The 23,234-nt window shown below is 36.2% G+C and overlaps 1 protein-coding gene across 2 annotated transcripts in view; it reads right to left on the reverse strand.

Annotated features, from left to right (window-relative positions):
- Positions 1-23,234, reverse strand: part of PLCB1 (phospholipase C beta 1) — a 686,080-nt gene that overhangs the window by 222,324 nt on the left and 440,522 nt on the right. For both annotated transcript variants that reach the window (XM_065892597.1, XM_065892598.1), the window contains exon 4: positions 2,465-2,602. In XM_065892597.1, coding sequence (XP_065748669.1) covers positions 2,465-2,602 — 138 coding nt within the window. The remainder of the gene's footprint in view (positions 1-2,464; positions 2,603-23,234) is intronic.

A 23,234-nucleotide genomic window follows, 5' to 3' on the forward strand; every position in this document is an offset into this window, starting at 1 on the left:
AATCCACTTTTGAGTCACTTGTCTTAAAGAATAAATAAAAAATTCAATCTCAAGTGATTTATGTAAGAAAGAAAGCACACAAATCTGGAATAATATATTTAGGAAAGCTGAAGTCCTGGTTCTGATAAAAAAAATTTAATCGACTCAGATTTCTCAGGAATCTATGATATTGTTGCAATTGAGCAACTGTCTTCAGATTTTTGCCTTCTCTGAGCATTCCATGAAGAAATAATCCCCTTCCCCCATCCTCATACCCTCTCCTCCTGCTATATCCTTCCACACAGACCTCCATCTGACCCACAGTAAGTGTACTTCATCATTGTGATTTATCTATTTATTTCCTCCAGAATGCTGTGTCCCTGACACTGGAACACAGAAGGCACCTGACAAATGTGTGTTGAATGAATGAATGAGCCAGAATCCCCTGGTAAACAATTTTTTCTGAAGACATTTGACTTTCAAAGAAGCTCAGGTTCCTGTCGGGTGTTCTACATAATGAGGAAAACTGTTTCCTTTGGTGCTGGCACTACGCAAGGTACTAGGTATGTTGGCTCTGGAGACTAAACAGAAGGTGTGATGTTATGAGACAGTGCTGAAAATTAGAAGGGTGGAAATTAAGTTTTCAGAGTACATGGTGTTTGCAAATTTTAATCTTCTGGCTGAGCAATTTCAATGGAGGAAAAGTATCCTATAGAATATCACAGTCTGGGAAGGCAAAACATATTCTGTATCTTCATTAATTATACTAAGCTAGTAGCTGCTGGAAAAACGTCTATAGATTCATTTCTGACAGGGAATACTACAGGGCTCAGTAATCAAAATCCCTAAAGACAATTAGTGAGCAGAAGCCCACAGAGAGGAGGAAATTAAAATGTTTTCGACTCAACCGCACAAAGGTTTAATGCAATATAAGATATGCAGATTTGTTTGTAATAAAAACTATATTCACTCACAGTAAAATTCTCCCTGAAAGTCACTGTCATTTAGGGAATGCTTTTAACTGAGAGTTAATGAATATCATGAATTGGTCATCTTTTTAAGAAACTGAATATGACTGTATTTCAGGAATGATATTTTAAAAATATTTTAGAAATATTTAGTATTTGTTTATCTATGTTCATCCATCTATCCAACCATACATACATATATTGAGAAGTGAAGTATATACACTCAACAGAATACCAGCAGGTACCAGAATAAGAATGATTGCAAGGCAAGTACAATGCTGTCATGCAGACAATGTTTCATTGAACCGAAGTCTCTCTCCAAGCATAAATTATACCATAGAAGTAAATGGGTGACTTGGTTCTTAAAGAGAGAAAATAGATGGGGTTTGTAACACAGTCTTGATGAGGAGTTTCTAAAGACCTCAGTGTGTCAAAACTAGTTGGCATTTTATTTATTCCATTATAAGAACTGAAGTTGATGTTATGCAACTTTTGGAAATAAACCTCTACCGTAATCACTGAAGAATTAGAGGTCAGGTCAGATTATCTGGTGTAGCTCAAAAAAATGTCAGAGCACTGAGGCTTAAAAAACTATAGATCATAATGCTCAGGCAATGAACACCAGCCTGACATGACCCCATAGTTCTGATCCATGATGTGAGAAGCTGTGTAAGGGCACAGACATGATCTGCAGACTTCAAAGTGTTCCTAGATTCATATTCTTAACTCTGGAAAGAAATTGTATGAGGGGTCAGGATCATCATTAGTATCTTATAAACTATAAACATGGAAAAAGAAACTTTTTCTTTCAATATGTTCATTTCAGTTCTCTTCTAATGGCAGTTGGACATTTTTAGAGAAAGCATCAAACTTGAGTCCAAGTTTCCCAGAAGTTCATAGCTTCTTGTTTGATATATCTTGCCTTTGTTCTAGTTATTTCTGTATGCATCTGAAAGGCCCACAGTCTTAGTAAACTAGCAACTCCTTAATGGAGAGGGCGACGTCTAATTCATCTTTCTAGTCCATGGCTGAATAAATATTTATTATTATTTAAAATTGTTATTTAAAATTTTAAACTTTTCATTCTTTCCCATATTAATTGAGCAGCTACTATGTGCATAATCATGGGTTAAGTGTGCACATGGTAAAAGAAGTTAAATAGGTACTGAAATGTCTGCCCTCTAGGAGAGGGATGGAAAGAAGATGGTAAGGCTAAGAGAAAATGGGTTGGGATAAGATGCTTAGGTGAAATGGAATGTGGTTTCATCTATATTTTCTTTTGCAAAGAAATTATATAAAATGCCTTATTTTCTAATGTAAAATATCCATTATTCTAAGCCAATGCCATTACTTGGAAGTGTTTGAATTACACTTCTACTTGGCAGCAGAATGATTTTTAGATGGAATTTTAACACATGCTAAATATGACAAAAACTCAAAGTCTTTCATAGGAATCAGGACAATGTCATACAGATTCAGATAGAGGTGACAAGCTTCAGAAGTTTCAATCCACATACCTTGGCCACTTCTTCTTGGAAAGCCACGAGGTTCAAATGGGAGATGTTAACTAAGTCAGGCCCATACACCACTGTTATCATGCGATGTTCCAGGCGCCCGATGTTCCCCACATCCAGAAGTTCACGTAATTTGGGGTCCTGGATAATAATAAATGTTGAAATATTTAGTCTTAGCTAGAGATTTTAGAGCACAATATCAAAAGAATTAGAATTAGAATGCCTTAAAAACAAAGTTGCCTTTTATTCTTTTTTTTAATTTTTAAATTTTTATTGAAGTATAGTTGATTGACAATCTTGTGTTAGTTTCAGGTGTACAGCAAAGTGATTTGGAGATATATACGTATATATATTCTTTTTCAGGTTCTTTTCCCTTATAGGTTATTACAAAAACTGAGTAGAGTTCCCCATGCTATGCAGTAGGTCCTTGTTCGTCGTCTATTTTATATGTAGTAGTGTGTATATGTTAATCTCAAACTCCTAAATTATCCCTCCCCCCTCCTTTCCTCTTTGGTAACCATAAGTTTGTTCTCTACATCTGTGGATCAATTTCTGTTTTGTAAATAAGTTCATTTGCATCACATTTTTAGATTCCATATATAAGCAATATCATATGATATTTGTTTTTCTCTGTCTGGCTTACTTCACTTAGTATGATAATCTCTAGGTAAAGTTGCCTTTTATTCTTACTAGAAACTGGTATGAGTTGAAGTCCTTCAACCCAGAAAGGCCCAGAGAGGTGAAATAACTTGCCCAAAGGTTGTGAAGAGAGAATTTCTGCATAAAGATTTATGATCCTCAGATCCTTATGGTATTTTTTTATATTATATTATATTTATATATTTATTTGGTTGTGCTGGGTCTTAGTTGCAGCAGGTGTGCTCCTTAGTTGTGGCATGCATGTAGGATATAGTTCCCTGACTAGGGATAGAACCTGGGCCGCCTGCATTGGGAGCGTGGAGTCTTAACCACTGCGCCACCAGGGAAGTCCCGATCCTCATGGTATTATGCTAAGTGAACTAAGTCAGAAAGAGAAGGACAAATACTGCATGATATCACTTATACATTATTTTAAAAAAGCTGAACTCATAGTAACAGAGATTAGAGTAGTGGTTACCAGGGACTGGAGGGTGGGAAAAATGGGGAGATGTTGGTCAGAGGGTATAAATTTACAGATATAAGATAAGTTCTGGGGATCTAATGTATAGCATGGTGATTATAGTTAATAATATTGTATTATATATTGGAAAAATGCTAGGGGAGTAGATCTGAAATGTTCTCGCCACAAAAAAGAAATGATAATTATGTGAGGTGATGGAGGCATTAGCTAACAATCTGGTGGTAATCATTTTGCAATATATAAATGTAACAAATCAACATGCTATGCACCTAAACTTACACAATATTGTGTGTTAATTATATCTCAATAAAGCTGGAAAAAAGACTTATGGTCCTAAGTCAAGAGCTCTTTCTGTCATACTGTCATTCAGTAACACATTTTTATGTGTCACAATTCTCCCTTTATTTCCTCAAATTATCCCAGGAATCACATAGTGAAATGCAAAATCTCATCCTTCTCCTCAATTCATGAACACATTGAAATGAAGAGGGTGGTTTGGCAGAATCAAAACACAACAGTGCCACCTAGGGCTGGGGCAGAAACCTAGCTGAGGGTCACAGCATGGACTTTCTCCACACTGAACACTGACAGAGAGGACTGTTAAAGTGAGCCACATGGCGGCACCTGCCATGAATATGTTATTTCAGTTCTATCCAAGTAATGGGATTTGGACATAGAGAAATTCTGCAGTCTTTTCAGAGCAAGTTGCCTTCTTTGTGACATCATAAGTATGGATCCCTCGGAGATATAGTCCTGCTGGGCAAAGGAGGTTTCCAAATTTTCTGAATTCAAAACAAAATCTACATCGGGCTCCGCCATTTTGGCTGAATTTATTTTCCTTTCATATAGGCCTTGAAGAAGATAAGAGCTTCATGCAGAAAATTAGCACGAAATCAATCACTTAGCAAATTTTCAGCCAGCTTCTGAGCAAGGAATAAATTTACATTCTTATTTATTTAGCTAAATGCTGGGCCAACAGGGCTTAATGACTTAGGCTGGTTATTCTGATCTCCCTTCTGAGGTTTTTATATACAGCACGCTTATAAAGAAAAAGCAAACTTGAAAAAACCAAGAAAGAAACAACAAAACGTTTCCAGCTGAGTTATTTGATTTGGTGACATTAATTCTCTCTTTAGTTAATAAAGCTTTCTCCTCTGTTCGGCCGAATGAAGAGGAACATTTTCAGGTAAGTTATGATGAGAGGAAATCCCATTTCAAAGCTGTGCCCAATATAATCAAAATTTCAACTTGACTAACAAGCTGAGAATTTATCAAGAACATCAGGCCTCCTTGAAAGATCAAATGCTATCACAAAAGTATCAATTTGCATGACCTAGAAAAGGAGAGGAACACAGTAAAAAAATATTAAATAAACAATCATAGCAAAAAGGGAAATGTTTAACATTTTACCATTAATGAAAGATTAAAGGAGAATGTTCCGAAAGAATGGACTTTTTGTGAAGGCTAATTAAAGAATGATACCAGCTGTTCTGTGAAACAACTGCATCTCAGGTTTTGATCACCATTGAGGCAAGTTTCAAAGGGAAAATACATTTGATCAGTACTTAAAATTTTTTGTGTGTGTACTTAGAAGAGAAAAATAAACTTCAGAAACCACCTGAAACTTGTAATTATAAATCCCTAGTGTTAAATCAGTGATTAAAAAATCCACCAATATCTTCGGTTCTACAACATTTAATGGGACAATATTTGGAATTGAATGCACTCTATACTTTGTATCCTTTCTTTCCTTCCATTGACAGCCATGTGACTCACCCTCTGGCTCTTTTCTCTTTCAAGTATTTTCTCTTCCTTCTATACTACTTTGCTGCCTAATTCACATATCCATTAAAAATACTTTTGCCCACTTATTAATATTTGATGGATTAAAGAGTGTCACCTCTCAGAACTTCAGGGACTAGGTGTGGGGCTCAGGGATTCATTTGAGTTTTCCTTGAGAAATAGGAACACCGGGCAAGTACAGAGGACCGAGGGAAGGTGCCTAGAATAGAAGATAATTCTGGAAGAGGGATTCGGGGATTCACACTGTCCCTAACAATACTGTTAGGTACAGTCAACAGGACGTTTTGAGAAAGATGACCAACTCTTTGTGGCAGCTCTGTTAAGTTTTCCCACTAATGTTTTAATGGTTACATACATATATATATATATATATATATATATATATATATATATATATATATATATGGGATTGGGAGGATAATGCAGGCTGGCAAAATGATGATGATGACTGAATCTGAGGGGTAGGTATTTGAGGGTTCATTGTTATATATCTATCTACATCTGAGATAGTTAACATTTATACATCAATAATAAATTTTTAAAAAGTATTGAGCATGAACTGGAGGTGCAAGAAATTTTAGAAATAAAATTTAGAAATTCAAGAGAAACCACAATATTTTAAAGTTATGTCATTCTGAAAGCAAGCAGAGAAATCGTTTAAATATATAACAAGCAACTTTCTTACTAATACCTTTTCTTGGTGATGGATCATACTAATTTTTAAACTATATTTTACTTTCTTTTCCATCATTAATCATTTTATTTCTCTTTAAAATTGTACCTTTTCTTCATCTATTTCATTTTTATCAACACCAAACATGGTTATGTTAGAAATCTCTCTTAGGACATGACTTCACTTTCTTTTTACCTGTACTGTTTTCTATTTTGAACACAACATCCCAAGCTGATGTGGTGGCTTCAAATCTCATTCCTCATTACTGAGCAGATTGTTATGTGAAGGGTATACTTGGAAAAGATATCTGTCCTTTCAAGTACCAAAAGTTGCCCTCAGTTGTTTTCAGCAAAGGAGACCCTCAGAGAATAGGCAAAAGGGGGAAATTATCTAGAAGAATAAATAGCAAAGGCACCCAGTGTTTGGAGAAACTTGTAAGTGGAAGGATTTAAAGTAAACATGTCTAGGGAGTTCCCTGACAGTCCAGTGGTTAGGACTCAGTGCTTTCACTGCCCGGGGTTCAATCTCTGGTTGGGAACTAAGATCCCGCAAGCCACGTGGGATGGCCAAAACAAAAACAAAAACAAACTAAAAATAAAGTAAATATGTCTAAAAAATGGTTGTCTCTCGGGAGTTGTTTCTCAGGTCTGGGGATATGGGTGGCTGCATTTCAAAAACAAACAAAATCAAAATATGTTGTAACAATAAAAAAAACCTATAGACAGCTTGCATAAAAACCACCCTCTTCCCAAAATCTATTCTACTAAGGAATCTTATTTCTGTTTCTCATTGATTGAACCTCCTGACCAGTTTTCAGAAAAGGATTTACGTACGTAGGTTACTACCAAGTTCAAACATATTTCTTCGTCCCTGCAATGATATAAATTCTTTGAAAATTTTACAAAGAAAACAAGCTATCCCCACAACTCTATAAAAATGTCCAATTTCTCTGTTGCAGAACACTAAAGAATATAGCTCAGAAAAAAAAAAAAAGAGGTGAGGTGAACTTGAAATTTCCTAGTTTCACTAAGCTGGCACTCAGGCCTGCTTTCCCCAGAGAATATCCTACATGTGTCTCCACCATTGGAATTAGCCAGACTAACTAAGAATCCTGGCAGCTATAATTTAAGTGTAATTTTAATGTTAAGTGAAGGATCATCTCTATTCATTCCCATAAGTGTTACAAAATAGAGACTGTCTGACTAAATAAGTTCATTTTCTCTTAATCATTAGGATTCGTGATTAAATTTCTTCAGTTCTGCTGCAAAGAAAGTGAAGTTGCTCAGATTAATGATTCCCATTTCTAGGTAATAGGCAACTGAAGAAAGTTAAGACCCGCCTACACCTGAGACACAGGTGTGCATTACTATAATTATAACATATCATTCAACAAAATAGAAGTTAATAAAAAGGATAATCACATGCTAAAAGATGCTTTTTAAAAGAGTCAAATCCCAGTTTCAACCTTCATTCCTTAATATATATGACTTTCAAAGAAAAGCTATTTTATTTGTATGTCAGATATATGCAAAGTAAAAAAAAATCTTTTAAGACCTTAGATTTCATTTTGATACCAAAAACGTTCTTGGTGCAGAAAATATACCTCACTCATTTTTCATTCCCATAAAATATATCTTTACTGGATGTTAGGCTTATTGAACAATTTGCATATTAGGTTAATTTTATTCCCAGCACTTAATACAATATTTTTGATCTGAATTAAAATTATATAGATGTAACTTTAATCCATCATTCAGATAAAGAGCCAGGTATATAAAAATCTTTCTATTAACACTCAGTACAACAGTCAGAAATGAAGGAGATAGATACCTTGTTAGATTAAAATGACATTAGCATGCTTATGCTTTATTTAAATCTGTTGTGAAAGAAAGATATAAACTTATGTCAAGGGTGGTTTTCCATCAAGGTTTTGAATTTAACATTTGCCTTTTGGAAAATAAAACATAGATGAACAAACCCCTTGGAATCAATACTTATTCTCACACCTCTCATTACAAAAGTTTTGCTCTTTTTTATGAACGTCATGAGGAATACTATTCTCTTCTTCAGGATATACCAGTAGTTTAGGCAGCTCACACAGCCAGCAAGCCTTTTCAGATAAAAGTTTCCACTTGCATGGATTTTTAACTCTGAAATGTGGTGCCATGAACATTTTCCTACACAGAAGGGAAAACTTGGAGGACGTTGTTTATCCATTTTTTTCCTGTAAGTGAGGACGGGGGTGGCTTGAATAGTTTTCAGCTATTTCTTTAGATGGAGGAAATAGCAAAGTGAGAACAGACTGACTATGACAAAGAAAAGTGACTATGGGCAAATACTAGAAAGAAAAAGAGCAGTACAGTCCTTCATATCTCACAGAGGCATTATCATAACAAGATTATTTATACTTGTTTGGATAGAGTGGTGATGAAGTTGTACACACAGTCTTCACTGCACTCATGGGAGGCCTCCATGTACAAGTAAAAAAATCTATTGGAGGAGAAGAAAACATTTAGTTGGCCTGGCTATGCATCTCCATCCAAAATAAAGTGTCCTGAAGGTGCCAGACATGAGTTTATTGAGCTAAAAACTAACAGACTGTTCAAATCTAAAAGAAAAAAAAATACTTTAGAAGAAATGTAAATGCAATCACCCTGAAAAATATTCCCCTTGATCATAGGCATATCCATGCAGCTAAAATTTTGTTTATCCTTGGGAATGGCTACAGAGGAGAGAGATATAAATTCAAGGAAAGTCTCCATTTAGCATTCTAGTGATTAACGTAAAATTTAACTGCTTGAGGTTTTCCTCCTTTCAGTGAACAAGCTCAGGGTGTGGTTTTAACGTAGTTTCAGAGTTACGTAGTTTCAAAGAATGAAGAGAAAGAGGAAGTGGGTGCTGGAGGCGTTCAGCCAGCTGACACTCAGAAGGAGACTAAAAAGGGCATTAAAATAAGCTGCCTGGATTCCTGGGAACAAGTAAGTCCCAGAATGTAGAGATGTCCAAGTGAAACTTGTTAGAGCTGCACAAATGCTGTTATTTTAAGAAGTTGCATTATCTGAGCTAGGTTCCTAGGTCGCAGTACACATGCTCAGCTAACAGGATGCTTGGCTTGGTGCTTCAGAAACAGACCTGGGTCAATGATCTGGGGGCAAGTATTGATACATTACTTTGGAGGTGATCACAGGAAGTACAATGACAGAGTAAGACAAGGAGGAAAGAAAGCCAATAGATAGCATGTTTACAGTATGTAGGATATACAGCAGATTACCACTTTGGGCAACTGAGGCTCAATCCAACCAGCACAACCCTAAGACTGTGTGAACATACCCCCAAGGATCCTGGAAACTGGAGTACCGACCTGTCAACTCCCATCTCTTGTTGATGGAGCATCTCTCCTGGGATGCCCACTCCCTTGCATTACGGCCAGAAAACATTCTCAGGACTATGTAGGAACTCTACAGGTAAACTCTGGGGTGGGCCAGTAGAATATGAGTGCACAGAAAATGTCTGTTACACTGTTGAAGGAATGACTACAAGAAATAAAATTTGGTCCTGATATTGATTAATCTTCATGTATTCTATGGGATCTACATTTGAAGGAATTTCATTAGGGCAAATAGATTTAGATTCCTAACTGATCAGTCCTCTATAAAAAATAATAAATATAGCCACAGTAAGTTCTAATTAGTAATCGTTTGTCAAGCACCATCCTAGCTGTTCTATATTTTTCGCTCTGCTTCATCTGCAAACTAATGTTGAAAGGTAGCTATGTTTTTCTTCCCTTCAGTTTGCAAATAAGAACTCTGAGGTTTGGGGGTTGGTAAAGTAATTTGCCCAGTTTTGTAAAATGGGGGAAGGAAGATTTGCCACCCGGTACAGTGGATCATAAAGTCTAAGCCCTCTGTGTATCACATTGTGTTAAAAAGTGTAGCCAAGTTGATGGAGTTGATATAAAAATAGTGCAAATATTTCAAATGGCAGAATAAACAAATAAATCAGCATCCATTCAAGTCATCTCCCTTAGTGATATTTTAGGCAGTTCCTAAAAGTACAAAATAATCCGAATGTGAAATTAAAACAGGAAAGAAATATGGTCTAGTGGTACCACTTGTCTTGCTAGGAAAGAATGGGAGCCAAACAGCCAAGTTCAATCATCATTTGTACAGTAATCTTTACTGAAAGTCAAAGTGCATGAAATATATAGCAGTTTTTTAAAAAAAGTCAGTGGGAAAAGAAGTGAGCTTCCTCCTCCTCATGGACTCAGTATTTGTCAAACTTAAAAATTTTAAAGTATAGATAGCTTGTCATTCATGTTTCAAACTCTCCCCAGGCCTTCTGTGACACATGCAACCACCTAACTCCCAGCAAAATTCGTATACACCATCATTTCCACTCCAGTGCATAAAAAGCCACATGTCCTGAAGGCTAGCGGTGTGTACAAAGCAGGCAATTAGTCCGCATATGTTCCATCCTGGTTAAAATTCCCCACAGAGCGGGTGACATGCATTACATTTTGGGGGGTGGGGTGGGTTGAGGGGGAGCGTGGTGCTTCTGGGTAAGTTTCATTATCATTGTTTCCAAGTTTTAGAATAATGAGGCCTGTTTGTTAAAAGAATGCAGATAATATTTACTAAGTTCTCTCTGGTCCATGAGTCCTTTAATTGGTGAGATATTTTTTTTTCCTATTTTGTTGTGGGATTTGCCTCCTAATACCGTATTTGATACAATTAGAGGGCACCAAAGGGGCTTCTGAAACCTCAGAACAGAAGTGAAAATCAAGCATATTAAAAAAAGAAGGCCCAACAATTCCTTAGCAATGACAAACACAAACAATGCCCCCTTTGCAGTTTCTGGAAAATCCATGTGCTTAGCGTAGATGCTAAGGACTTCTGACACTTTGAGGGAGACAGCAGAAATTGTATCCTGTCTATCTGACTCTGAGTTTCAGATGCGCCAATTAAAAGCAATGTAACCTCGTGAGTTTTCTTAATCCTTCTATGACTCAGTTTCTTTGTTACCGGAATAAATGAATAATTATATGTTAAGTGCTCGGGGCAGCACATAACAAGCTGTGAGTATGTGAAAAATAAATCAATAGCCTGAAAATGAAAGACAATATAGGGGCATCTACTGAATAATTTAATTTCTTATGGACACCAGAACATGTTACTACAAATATATATATGTACATATATATACACACATATATATATTTATTTACTTTGTGACTTATCAAGCAAGACATATATTTGTATTTACATTTGTATCTATTTATTATATTATATTTAAACACACACACTTTTCCTTTATATTTTCCTTAATTTGCTCTTTCATGGGAAGCATAATTTAAAGAGTGCTAAAAGACATTTCTAGAACTTTTATGTTTCTGGCTCCTGTGTTCAACTAGCTTTGAAAATTAGGCAACTTTTTCCTCTGAGTTTCAGCTTAGTTTTTACTCAATATGGATGATAATAATGTCTTCTCACCTTAATGCATTAGTGTGGTAATCAAAATTGAATCTGCAAACTGTACTGTGTCACGTGTAAAGAAAGAATTTACATATTTTTTTGGTGACTGATGTAATAATTTATTTTAAGTATGACATGAAAAATAGCAGTGAAAACTTGTCAGCTGTTTATCTTTTTCTTATTAAAATTATAAAAGGGATACAGGAGCTTAAAGGAAAGAAATTTTCCTGTCAATTTGCTATAGGTAACTAAAGGAGTTTGAAGTAAATAGATAAGTTATCTAGCAGTGTCTAAATATAGGTATGAATGTGTGTCTACTAAAGGTTCTAAAAATATTTCAAGATTAAAAATTATTTGATTTTCACATTTATCTCTGTTTTATTTATATCTCTTTTATTTTCCGTTACTCTAGATAAATGAGTTAACTATATTCCATAATGAATAAAGATCAATAATGTATTATTTCTTCAGAAACACAGGTATTATAAAGCTCTTTATAATTCAAAGTCTGGAGGAGGTTTGATATCTACTTTTATAAGAAATAACAAATAGCATCTAAATAAGCCCTGTCTTAAATATGCCTTTTTATGTGTGTGCTTCTCTTTGAAAGTAAGAAAATGTCTTCTAAAATTCTTTGCTATCCATCCATCAGAATAATCCAACATTACACATGAAGACCAAAGTTGTCATCTCAACTTTCCATGAGAAAACAATTATCCTGAGAGTTATTTGAATGTGTCTAGTTAGTAAAATCAGGCAGGTTAATAATATCTCCATGCCATTACGGTATCGCCAAGATTGCTAGTACAATTCTAAACCGGAATGTAAAAAGAATTCAATGAGTTATGAAGCTCTCAAAATTTTACAAAAATTGTACAAAAAAACAAGTAAGTATTCCCAGGACATTATTAGCCAATTCTTTGCATTTTACTTGTCGACCTGCACTAATCAGTTTTGAAGTAATTTATTTTAACTTTGTTCTCAAATATCATTTATCCCTCTCTCACCTTTTCCCTCCTTCCCACTCACTCATCTTTTCTCTCCCCTACCAAAGTATTCCCTGGGGGATTTTGTAAAGCCTTTGGAAACTGGCAAACTACATGTTTTTATATCATCTTAAGAAGACAACATTTGAGGCATGGACTGTTTTAGGATGAACTGTAATGTAACCCAGTTTCATATAAAGAGAAATCATCCTACTGTCAAGGATCAATTCAAATTATTCCACTTCTTGAGTTCTCCAATTCATTCAAATACTTGCTTTATGATTAACTCATAGCAAACACTGACTTAGGGACTCAAGAAACAGAGTAGTCTACAAAGTGGGAGTAAGAGGATTCATGCACTTTCCTTTCTTTTCTTTAACGATTCCCACTTGATACCTTCTTGCAAAATATACTGTAGAAGATATTGGAAGATTCGCTCAGAGTTTCACTTCAGTCTAGTGATTTCCTAGCATTGTTGGCTAATTTCAACAATTAAGTACAAAAAATGGATTGCACTGAGCCATGAATAGGTTGCCTCTCATGGTATGCTGGTACATGTTTAAGGCTTTCAAAGGAAAAAACCCCAACAAAACCCAAAAACCCAAGCAAACAAACAACAAGAACAAAAACCCCCATATCCCTGAATTGTAGCACTTACCACTTTTCATGATGTAAATACTGCCACTATAGTCAATTTTAAACTACCCAAATAACATCACTGGATTCAGAAGTGGAAAGAGATGTACAGATGTGCTACAGATGTAGCAAACTATTATATAATATTTCACTGTACAGACACAAGAGCTATAAATAGCCTCAAGATCATAGATAATCATAAAATATAACAAAATAAATAGAAAGTGATGAGTGTTGAGTATTTATTACCTATGTATTTAATATAATGTATTTAGTTGCAAATTCATCTTATGTAATTTATAATAATGGCTGTGTTTAACAACCCATAGCACATTTACCAAAAATTTAACAATTGACTATCATGAACTGGTATGAGCTGGCTCCAGCTCATCACTGGTTGTGTCCAGAGGTGGTCTATAAAAGTTAAAAGAGACTGCTATGCTTCTGGGAAATAGGGAAACGTGTCTGTTTGAACAGCATCACCCCCAAATCTCTATAAGCATCAATTTATCTATTTTAGCTTCTTTCTGGTTTTCTTCCTGGCTGGAGATTGCTTCGCAATTGCTTTATTGTCACAGATTGCTCTCCTCGGGCCTTATCTGACACATGTAAGAGGACCTCACTCTGGGTACTCCCCTAGAATGGTTCTGTTGGGTAGATCCCAGCTTCCTGGGCTCTAAACCTATAGGGCTGGGTCCTGGACTCTCACCTTCAAATACAATTATAGTCCAACTCAAAGTGAAATGTAATAAGAGCATTTCACTCCAAAGTACTATGACTAGCATGGTTTTCTCCTCAATAGAGAGTCTGGTTGTCTAGAGACACTCTGCTATTGACAGATATTCCAAAGGCTCCTTTGTGGAAGAACATTTAGAGTGTTCCTAGTGTTTGTGGGCATCTGCCACAAGTTCTTTATTCATCCCGTGAACAAATGTTTGTAAGTACCTGCTGTTTACCTGGCATGATGCTGGTTGATGAAGCTACATTAGGGAAAGAAAACAGATACTATACACCCTGGTGATATTTATAATCCGGTTAGGACACAAGCATTAAATTAATCAAAGAGTCTCTAAATAAACAAGACAGAGCTTGTTATGATATAATTAATGGAATAAGGGAGGGCTTCCTTAAAGATGTATTAGGTGAACTAAAATTTGAAAAATGAGGAAGAGTCTTAAGCAAGTGAAGGAAGAGTAGTAAGAAGCCCTTCAGTCAGGGGAAACAGCATATGTAAATACCTTGTGGGTGGAGGAAGACAATCAAGTAAGAGAAAGTTCAAAGCAAGAGAAAGTTCAAAGCGGGAAGGGAGTTTGCGTGAAATGAAGCTGGGAGGTAGGTAGGGAGCCAGACTATACTAAGAGGTATGGTCTGTACTGCTTAGGGAGTTCTAAGCCTTTGAACAAAGGGAAGCCATTGAATAGGTTCAAGCAGAGGAAGAACACGGTGTGATTTGCTAGAACATAGAGGACAGATTGGAAGGGAGGCACTTGCAGCATTTCAGGGGCATCGTGGTGTAGCTGGACAGATTTGAAAGACATGGAAGAGGCAAAATTAGCTTGACCTGATGTTAGATTGGGTACTGGGATTGAAGAGATGGAGGTGTTAGCAGGTTCTGAACAACTGAGATGTGGTGTAGCCAAGAGACACAGGGACACCTGGAGAAGGAATAGGTTTAAGGGGAGTAGATGGTATGGTAATGAGTTGGGTTTTTAATATGCTAAGTCTGAGGTGCTTTGGAGACTATTCCTGTTTGTGGATCATAAATCCAATTGCAAAAGTCTTATCTACCAGAGAATGGCTACAGAAACAGAGCCCCTGATTTCAGTTTTATTCTGGATAGAACTCTAAATACAGCAAAAACAACCTGAAGAGTAAGATGCCAAGTGGATTTGTTACACTTTCTCCTCTTACATGGATTTTGGGTCATTGTTCTTTAATCCCTCAAATATTTTTTTTCCTTTGATTCACATCATTAAAATCACTTTATATTTATCAAAATGTAGCCCCAGGAAGCCAAATGAAGTATGTACATTTAAAGAACAGCTTCTAAAGGACTTAAGGAGAGGTGATACATTTTGGATAAGTCTCCACAGAAGACAGATGTTAACAAAGATTTCTGTGCATTGTTACATTCAATAGTGGAAGTGGGTGATTGAATTATAAAGGTACTTCATCAAAAACACTGATTTCTAAGGCTATTATGTTTTAGGAGGGTGGTTCTGAATAGTGATTTAGAACAAAAACAGCATCTTTGAAGTGTGATATATTAGATGTTTATGTAACTATAACAAAAGGACTATAAATTTCATTATGAATTTGATTTCCCCAAATCCAAGTGATTTGCAAAACTCTTAAATATTTTAGTAATATTTTTAAGGCAACATATAAAACAAAAATCACTTAAGCACATAGGATGGAATTTTATGCAGCTTTTAAAAATCATGTTGATGGTGTAATATTAGGTATAAAAGCAACCCGAAGAACTTGTACACATGGTGCTAATTCGGTGCAACTATAAGTACAGAGAGCACTCAAAAGAAATATAACAAACTATTAGCAATGCTCATATCTACATTGTAAGATGTTGTTTCTTTTTTCAGATGAAAATAACTTCTGAATATGAAGATGTGGCATACACTTATAAAAAATTCAAGTAATTTAGAAAAGGATAATGAAACAAAATTAACTCTGAATTCTACCACCCAGAAGCAACCACTGAAAACATGTTGGAAAACATCTTTCTAGATCAGTGTTGCCTAATACAACTTTCTGTGTTGATGGCATTGTTCTGTATCTGTGCTGTCCAATATGGTAGCCATTAGCCACAAGTGCCTATAGAACACTTGATATGTGTCTATTGCAATTGAGGAAGTTAATTTTTAATCTAATTTAATTTAATCTGATTTAAATTAATTTAAATTTAAATAATCATGTGAGGCCACTGGTTGGCAAGTTGACTGCGTAGTTCTAAACATTTCTCTAAAGGGAACCCTCCTGCACTGTTGATAGGAATGTAAAGTGATACAGTCACTATGGAGAACAGTATGGAGGTTCCTTAAGAAATTAAAAACAGAACTACCATATGACCCAGCAATACCACTACTGGGCATGCACTCTGGGAAAACCATAATTCAAAAAGATACATGTACCACAATGTTCATTACAGTACTATTTACAATAGCCAGGACATGGAAGCAACCTAAATGTCCACTGACAGATGAATGGATAAAGAAGATGTGGCACATATATACAATGGAATATTACTCGGCCATAAAAAGGAACGAAATTGAGTTATTTGTAGTGAGATGGATGGACCTAGAGTCTGTCGTACAGAGTGGAGTAAGAAAGAGAAAAACAAATACCGTATGCTGGGCTCCCCTGGTGGCACAGTGGTTGGGAGTCCGCCTGCCTATGCAGGGGACACGGGTTTGTGCCCCAGTCCAGGAGGATCCCCCATGCCACGGAGCGGCTGGGCCGTGGGCCATGGCCGCTGAGCCTGCACGTCCGGAGCCTGTGCTCCACAGCAGGAGAGGCCACAACAGTGAGAGGCCCGTGAACCGCAAAAAAAAAAAATTAAAAAAAAAATACCATATGCTAATGCATATATATGGACTCTAAAAAAATGGTACTGACGAACCTAGTGGCATGGCAGGAATAAAGACGCAGACATAGAGAACAGATTTGAGGACACAGTGGGGGAAGGGGAAGCTGGGAGAGTGAGAGAGTAGCATTGACATATGTACACTACCAAATGTAAAATGTATGGCTCGTGGTAAGCTGCTGCATAGCACAGGGAGATCAACTCAATACTTTGTGATGACCTAGAGGGATGGGATTGGGAGGGTGGGAAGGAGGCTCAAGAGGGAGGGCATATGGGGATATATGTATGCATACAGCTGATTCACTTTGTTGTACAGCAGAAACTAACACAACATTGTAAAGCAATTATACTCCAATAAAAATGTGAAAAAAATAAATATTTCTCTACTTAGACACATACCCAAGTATCCAAATAATTGTATATAAATGGGACCAAACTACACATATTTATTTTTATCTTGCACTTAATATATTAATGAAATGTTTATATAAATACAGGTATGTATTGCCTTTTTAACTGATCCTGCTGCCTCCCATTATATAGATGTACCACAATTTATTTAATATATCTTTCGTCATTGGACAGGTTTTAATTATAAACGATGCTTTAACAAACATCTTTGTGTCTATGTTATCATCTACTTGACTGAAGATCTGTTTGAGATAAATTCCTAGGCAGGGAACTGCAGGGTCAAGGGTATCCATGTTTAACTTGTGATACATATCGCCAGATGCTCTCTAAAGAGTCTTTACTAGTTTACAGCCCCACAAATAGCAGATGAGGTCACAAACATGGGTTATTGGCAATTTTTTCATTTTGGCAGTCTACTGGAAGAAAAATAGTATCTTTTTACTGTTTTTATTTGTTTTAAAAATTACTTGTGAGGGTATCTCTTTATTTATTGGCTATTCACATGTCTTTTATAGTATGAACTGTTTGTTCAGGCTGTTACCCCTCTATTCTGGTAGGCTATTTCTGTGTTTCTTATTAATTTATAAGAAGCTTTTGCTTTTATTGACCCTTTGCCTGGCATATATGTTGTAATATTTTTTCTAAATCATTTGTCTTAAATTCTTGTCATGATGTATTTTCCCCCTACAGAAATTTAAAACAATTTTATATTCAAACCTATCAGTCTTTTAAATTATTTTCTGACTTACTGTCATGTGTGAAAGACTTTCCTTATCTTGACATTACAGAAATATTCAATTTACAAGCATTTATTTCTTCAATATCCTTTATGTAATTTGCAAATGTTTACAAGGACCATGCACTTTTAATACATTATTGTAGTATCAAGAAAAATATAATGAGGAAAATGCTTTTTAAAACAAAGAATCAAGCTTTCTTTTTTTTTTTTTTTTTTTTTTGCGGTACGCAGGCCTCTCACTGTTGTGGCCTCTCCCATTACGGAGCACAGGCTCCGGACCCACAGGCTCAGCGGCCATGGCTCACGGGCCCAGCCGCTCCATGGCATGTGGGATCCTCCCAGACCGGGGCACGAACCCGCGTCCCCTGCATCGGCAGGCAGACTCCCAACCACTGCGCCACCAGGGAAGCCCCAAGCTTTCTTTTAAATGGGAACTTATGCTACTAGTTTCTTTTCATTCTATAGATGAGCATTTACTAATGCTAGACTTTGTAAGAGAATCTTATGATATTGACTGAAGGTTACATACTAGCACAGAAGGGAGCCAGCACTAGCCTATGTTCTGAATTTCCCCTTGTGAGGTTATTACAATACCCATAGGGATGCTTAATGAGTATAGCTAATGTCCCTGAAGTCAGTACCCAAATGTTGCTATTGTTGAACTTAACACTCTTAGAAGACCTTGAAAGGGCTCCACAATGATCATGCTCTAACACCTGAGTACTTGAAGAAAAGTGTACATACATGTAGGCACATATATAGATTTTAAGGAGAGCTATGGGGTTTAGTGGGTCCATGATAACCCAATGCACCCAGGGAACACAGGGCATGTAATGCTTCTGTGTAAGCAGAGGGTAATGGGCCTTCTATTGCTCTAGAATTCCACTTGGTCATGGTAGAGGAGAGGACTGCAGGGTGCAGGAAAACAAGGCTATGAGAAGATGGGACCTGAAATGTATAGGGCATTGGGTTGAGGAGAGACAACTATCTCACATTTATATACCACCCTTTCCCTACTTTGTCTCTCCAGTGAACAACAAAGATGAGGCCTTAAGGTCAGCCTTCTTCAAAATTGCTTTTTGGATCTTTATATCACAGAATCCCAGGAAAACTGTGAATGTTCACTTAGGTGAAATTTAGTACAAGAATTGATTCACCTATGTACAACTGAATATTCTGAGAGCTTTACAAATACTGTAAAAATACTTCTTTTTTCAGGTGTTCTTTCATTTGTACTCCCCCCTCCACCCCGCTTTAATTCAACAAACTTTATGCTTGTATTTCCATTCTCTATACTAGGGGTATGTTTATTACCGAGGTATAACCTTTGCCCTTAAGGTTCTAATGATCTGGTAGAGGAGAAATGTACATAGATCCTTAGTGTGTAATGGGATAAATGCTTCTGGAGCATTGAAGAAGGCCACCTAATTGTGTTTAAGGAAGTTAAAACCAGCTACAAAGCTGGTAGAAAAGTTTTCTTAAGACTGTATCTCTTAAGAGTTTGCAGACACATGAATAGTGTAAAGGAAATGTTCTGAAAATACCAGTAGAAATACTAGGAAAAGTGATCAAAGAGTCAGTATTTCCTGCACACTCAGCCAATAAAACTCCATAAACTGTATTTGGCCAATAAAATTTCTTCTAGTTCATGTTATTAGCCCTCCTGGTAATCCTAGTCCTCATGAAAAAGTTGTTTTTACAGCTTCTACAAATGAAAAACATATGGAAATCATGTTTTCAGGGATTGAGTAACCCATAATTTAAGTTATTATTAAAATAAAGTCTTAGTACAGGCTTCTAACATTTTCAGATAATCAGACAGCAGGTAACTTGATGTGAATGAACTGAGTACAGTGGAAATCTCTCTTGGTAATCCCTTTGTTAAAGGTACTGATGTAGTTTTTAATTTTAGCCTTATATAAGGACTTTTAACATTAAGGCTTAACCTTATCAAAGCCAAAGTATTCCTCTGTATTTCATAACTAATAACTCAAGAAGATGGGGCCTGATGAGGTCCATCTTGCATACAAGCTTTCCTAACCTTAAAAACACAAGGGTTTTTACTTTAAAATAAAAGTTTGCATTCACACAGAACTTGGCACATATTTGTATATGTATATATACTCCTCTATTCCATCCTAACCCTCTGTAAATTGAAATTAAATAAAAGTTAAAATTTAAGTATAAATTCCCTCAGTAATATGGAAACTAGATTAATTTTTCTAGGAAGCCTGAAAAAATTATGGCACATTTCTTAGATGCTTACAGTTTAGCATTCATTTAAGGTTTTTATTTTAGTTGTCAAATTTCTTAATTAAAATACACTAATTTAAAATGAAACTTCTTATCATTATCATAATGAAACTGGACCTAAACCTTACACTATATAAAAAATATTAACTCAAAATAAATCAGAGACCTAAATGTAAAAGGTAAAGCTACAAAGATCTTAGAAGAAAACAGGTGTAAATCTGTGTGACCTTGGGTTCAGCAGTGGTTTCTTAGACACTAAGAGCACAAGCAACAAAAGAAAAAAAGGGATAAATTGGATTTCATCAGAACAGAAAACTTTGTGCTTCAAAGGACACTATAAAAAAAGTAAAAAAAAAACAACTGATAGAATGAGAGATAATATTTGTAAAGTCTATCTGTTAAGGGACTTAATAGATACACTACCAGTGGCCATGGAAAATGGTGCAGCCAATTTGGAAAACAGCTTTGCAGTTCCTCAAGGTGTTAAACATAGCATGACCATGTGACCCAGCAATTCCACTCCTAAGTACCTAGTCAAGTGAAATGAAAACATGTCCAAACAAAATCTTGTACATGGAAGTTCATAGTAGCATCATTCAAAACAGCCAAGAAGTAGAAACAAGCCAAACGTCCATGAACTGGTGAAGGTAGGAACAAAACGTGGTCTACCTCTACAGTGGAATAGTACGCAGCAATTAACAGCAACAAAATACTGTTACATTCCACAACATGGAAGAATCTTAAAAATATTATGTTAAGTTAAAGAATCCAGTCATGAAAGACCACATGTTGTATGAGTCCATTTACATTAAATCTCTAGAATAGTCAAACCGATAGTGACAGAAAGTAGATTAATGGTTACCAGGGTCTGGGTGGAGGTAGGCAAGGGAGTGATTGTTAATGAATAGAGGACTTCCTTTTAGAGTGATGAAAATATTCTAATATTGTATAGTCGTGATGACTGTACAACTCTGAATATACTAAAAGCCACTGAACTGTACACTCTGGAGAGGTTAACTAATTGGGGTGTGAATACAAATATTCATTCATGCACCTCCTAAAGCATCTGTGTACCACCACCTCCCCCCACCATGCTGTGAAAAATTTGCTCTATGTCTCAGACAGAAGACATGGGTGAATCATGGAATTCAGTGTTTTTGGAGAAAGTTTCAAAATATTTTTATTCTTGGTAGGTGATGGGGTTTTCTTGGCCTAATGATAGGTAGTGAATTGAAGGGGAAGGAGATGCTTAGAACAGCAGTGGCTGACTAGGTAGATGGCTTGGAGTCAGCGATTATAACATGCACAGCTTTTGAAGGATACAGGTAGCCTGGCCCAGTGACTTAACTCCCTTTGGCTGAACCTCACCTTGCCCACTACTTCCAAATGCTGGGGAATTTCTAAACTTGTAATCTCCTCATTCTTATGCTCTAAGCCACAAATATAAATGCTTGAACTAGGCCTAGTTTCTTTGGGAAATGTATAGTTACAGCATACGTCTATCTAAAATCAGGAATCTAATCCCCAGTAACCAACACTTTTTGTTCTACTGACCTGCCTGCCATGTAAATGAGTAAAAGAATGCAAAAAAAGTTGGAGGAAAAGAACACTTTCCAATCAATAAAGTTTTTCTGATTGGGCAGGGAATCAGAGAAAGGTATTTAATTTTGCCTGAGCTTAAAGTTCCAGAAACTCTGGGGCCCGTTTTTTAACGTACACTTAAAAGACTAGGGTGTCTGTATTTTTATGTCTCAAACATTTTAGGAGCTAATATTACTGAATTACACAGCCCATCACTGTTGTACAATTAATTGACAATTGTTGCAGTCTTCCAATTATGATAAAGTGAAAATTGAATTCATTCAAATATTAGGATCTGTAAATAAAATAAAGGTTTGTTTGGAACCTGACTAATTACCTCTAATTTTTTATTTTTTATCCCCATTCACTTATTTATTCAGAAAAGATTTGCGTTTCTACATTGTGTGTGTCTCTGTGCCAAACGACTCATATGAAATCCATTTATGAGACGTCTTATGAACAGCATTAGTGTCTTATGCAAGAAACCACTCTATAAATCTAAGTATCATTTTCTAAACATCAGGGACTATTTCATTTGGATATTTAACAAATGTCACATGGTAATGTAAAGCTATCTAATTTAGATGGGCATGATAAAATGCTTTTTGGGCTGAAACAAGTTTGCCCTGTGGGCATACCCTTTTCTTTTAAGCCAGAGATGATTACCAGCTCATTATGAGGTCCACTTACTACCTTGAACAAAGCGAGCAATTTTGTTTATCAACCTCACGGTAGAGCCCCAAATCTTTACAAAATCCCCAGTCTTATTCTCAAATAAATGTTTAATTTGCACAGGCTGTTAGGTCCTAAAGTATGTGAAAATGGAACCTTCTGAGTTGGGCATATTATTTAAGCTTTGTGCTTTCTATTTTAAACATATATTCATGGATTTTTTTTAAGGGATAACACACATGTATTAAAGAGTACAGAGTGCATTAATTTTAAGTGTACGGCTTAATGTACATATTTGGTAGTTATTTTTATATCTTAACTTTAAAATATTCTCATTCTTCAATCTCTTAAATTCACCTGTTTTATCATCCTGACTGCATTCATTCATTCACACATTCCCTCGATGCATATTTATTGAAGGCAAACACCTGCCAGAGATACATAAACAACACATTATCATGTTTATAGTGTAGGAGAGCAATAAACAAACAGCTACAATGAACAAGAAAATTTCAAACAGTGGTTAGTCTATGAAGAAAATAAAATGAGAGAAGGTAGAATCGTGAGTGGATTGGGGGTAGGGGGATACCTTTAGATAGAGTGGCAAGGGAGGTACCCATAGAACAAAACCCAGATGGCAGAAGTATGAGGCACACAAAAGTCTGGAGAAGAATGTTCCAGGCGGTGCTAATGCTCTGAGGTGGGAATGCTTTGGCTTGTTCAAGGAACATAAAAACCAGAGAGGCTGGAACACAGCAAGAGAAGGGGACAGTGATCTGTGGTGAGGTGGATGGGGGCTGAATGCTGGACCAAGTCATCTGGGCTCT

Source organism: Phocoena phocoena, chromosome 15, assembly GCF_963924675.1.
Source record: "Phocoena phocoena chromosome 15, mPhoPho1.1, whole genome shotgun sequence".
In the NCBI taxonomy this organism is placed as follows: Eukaryota; Metazoa; Chordata; class Mammalia; order Artiodactyla; family Phocoenidae; genus Phocoena; species Phocoena phocoena.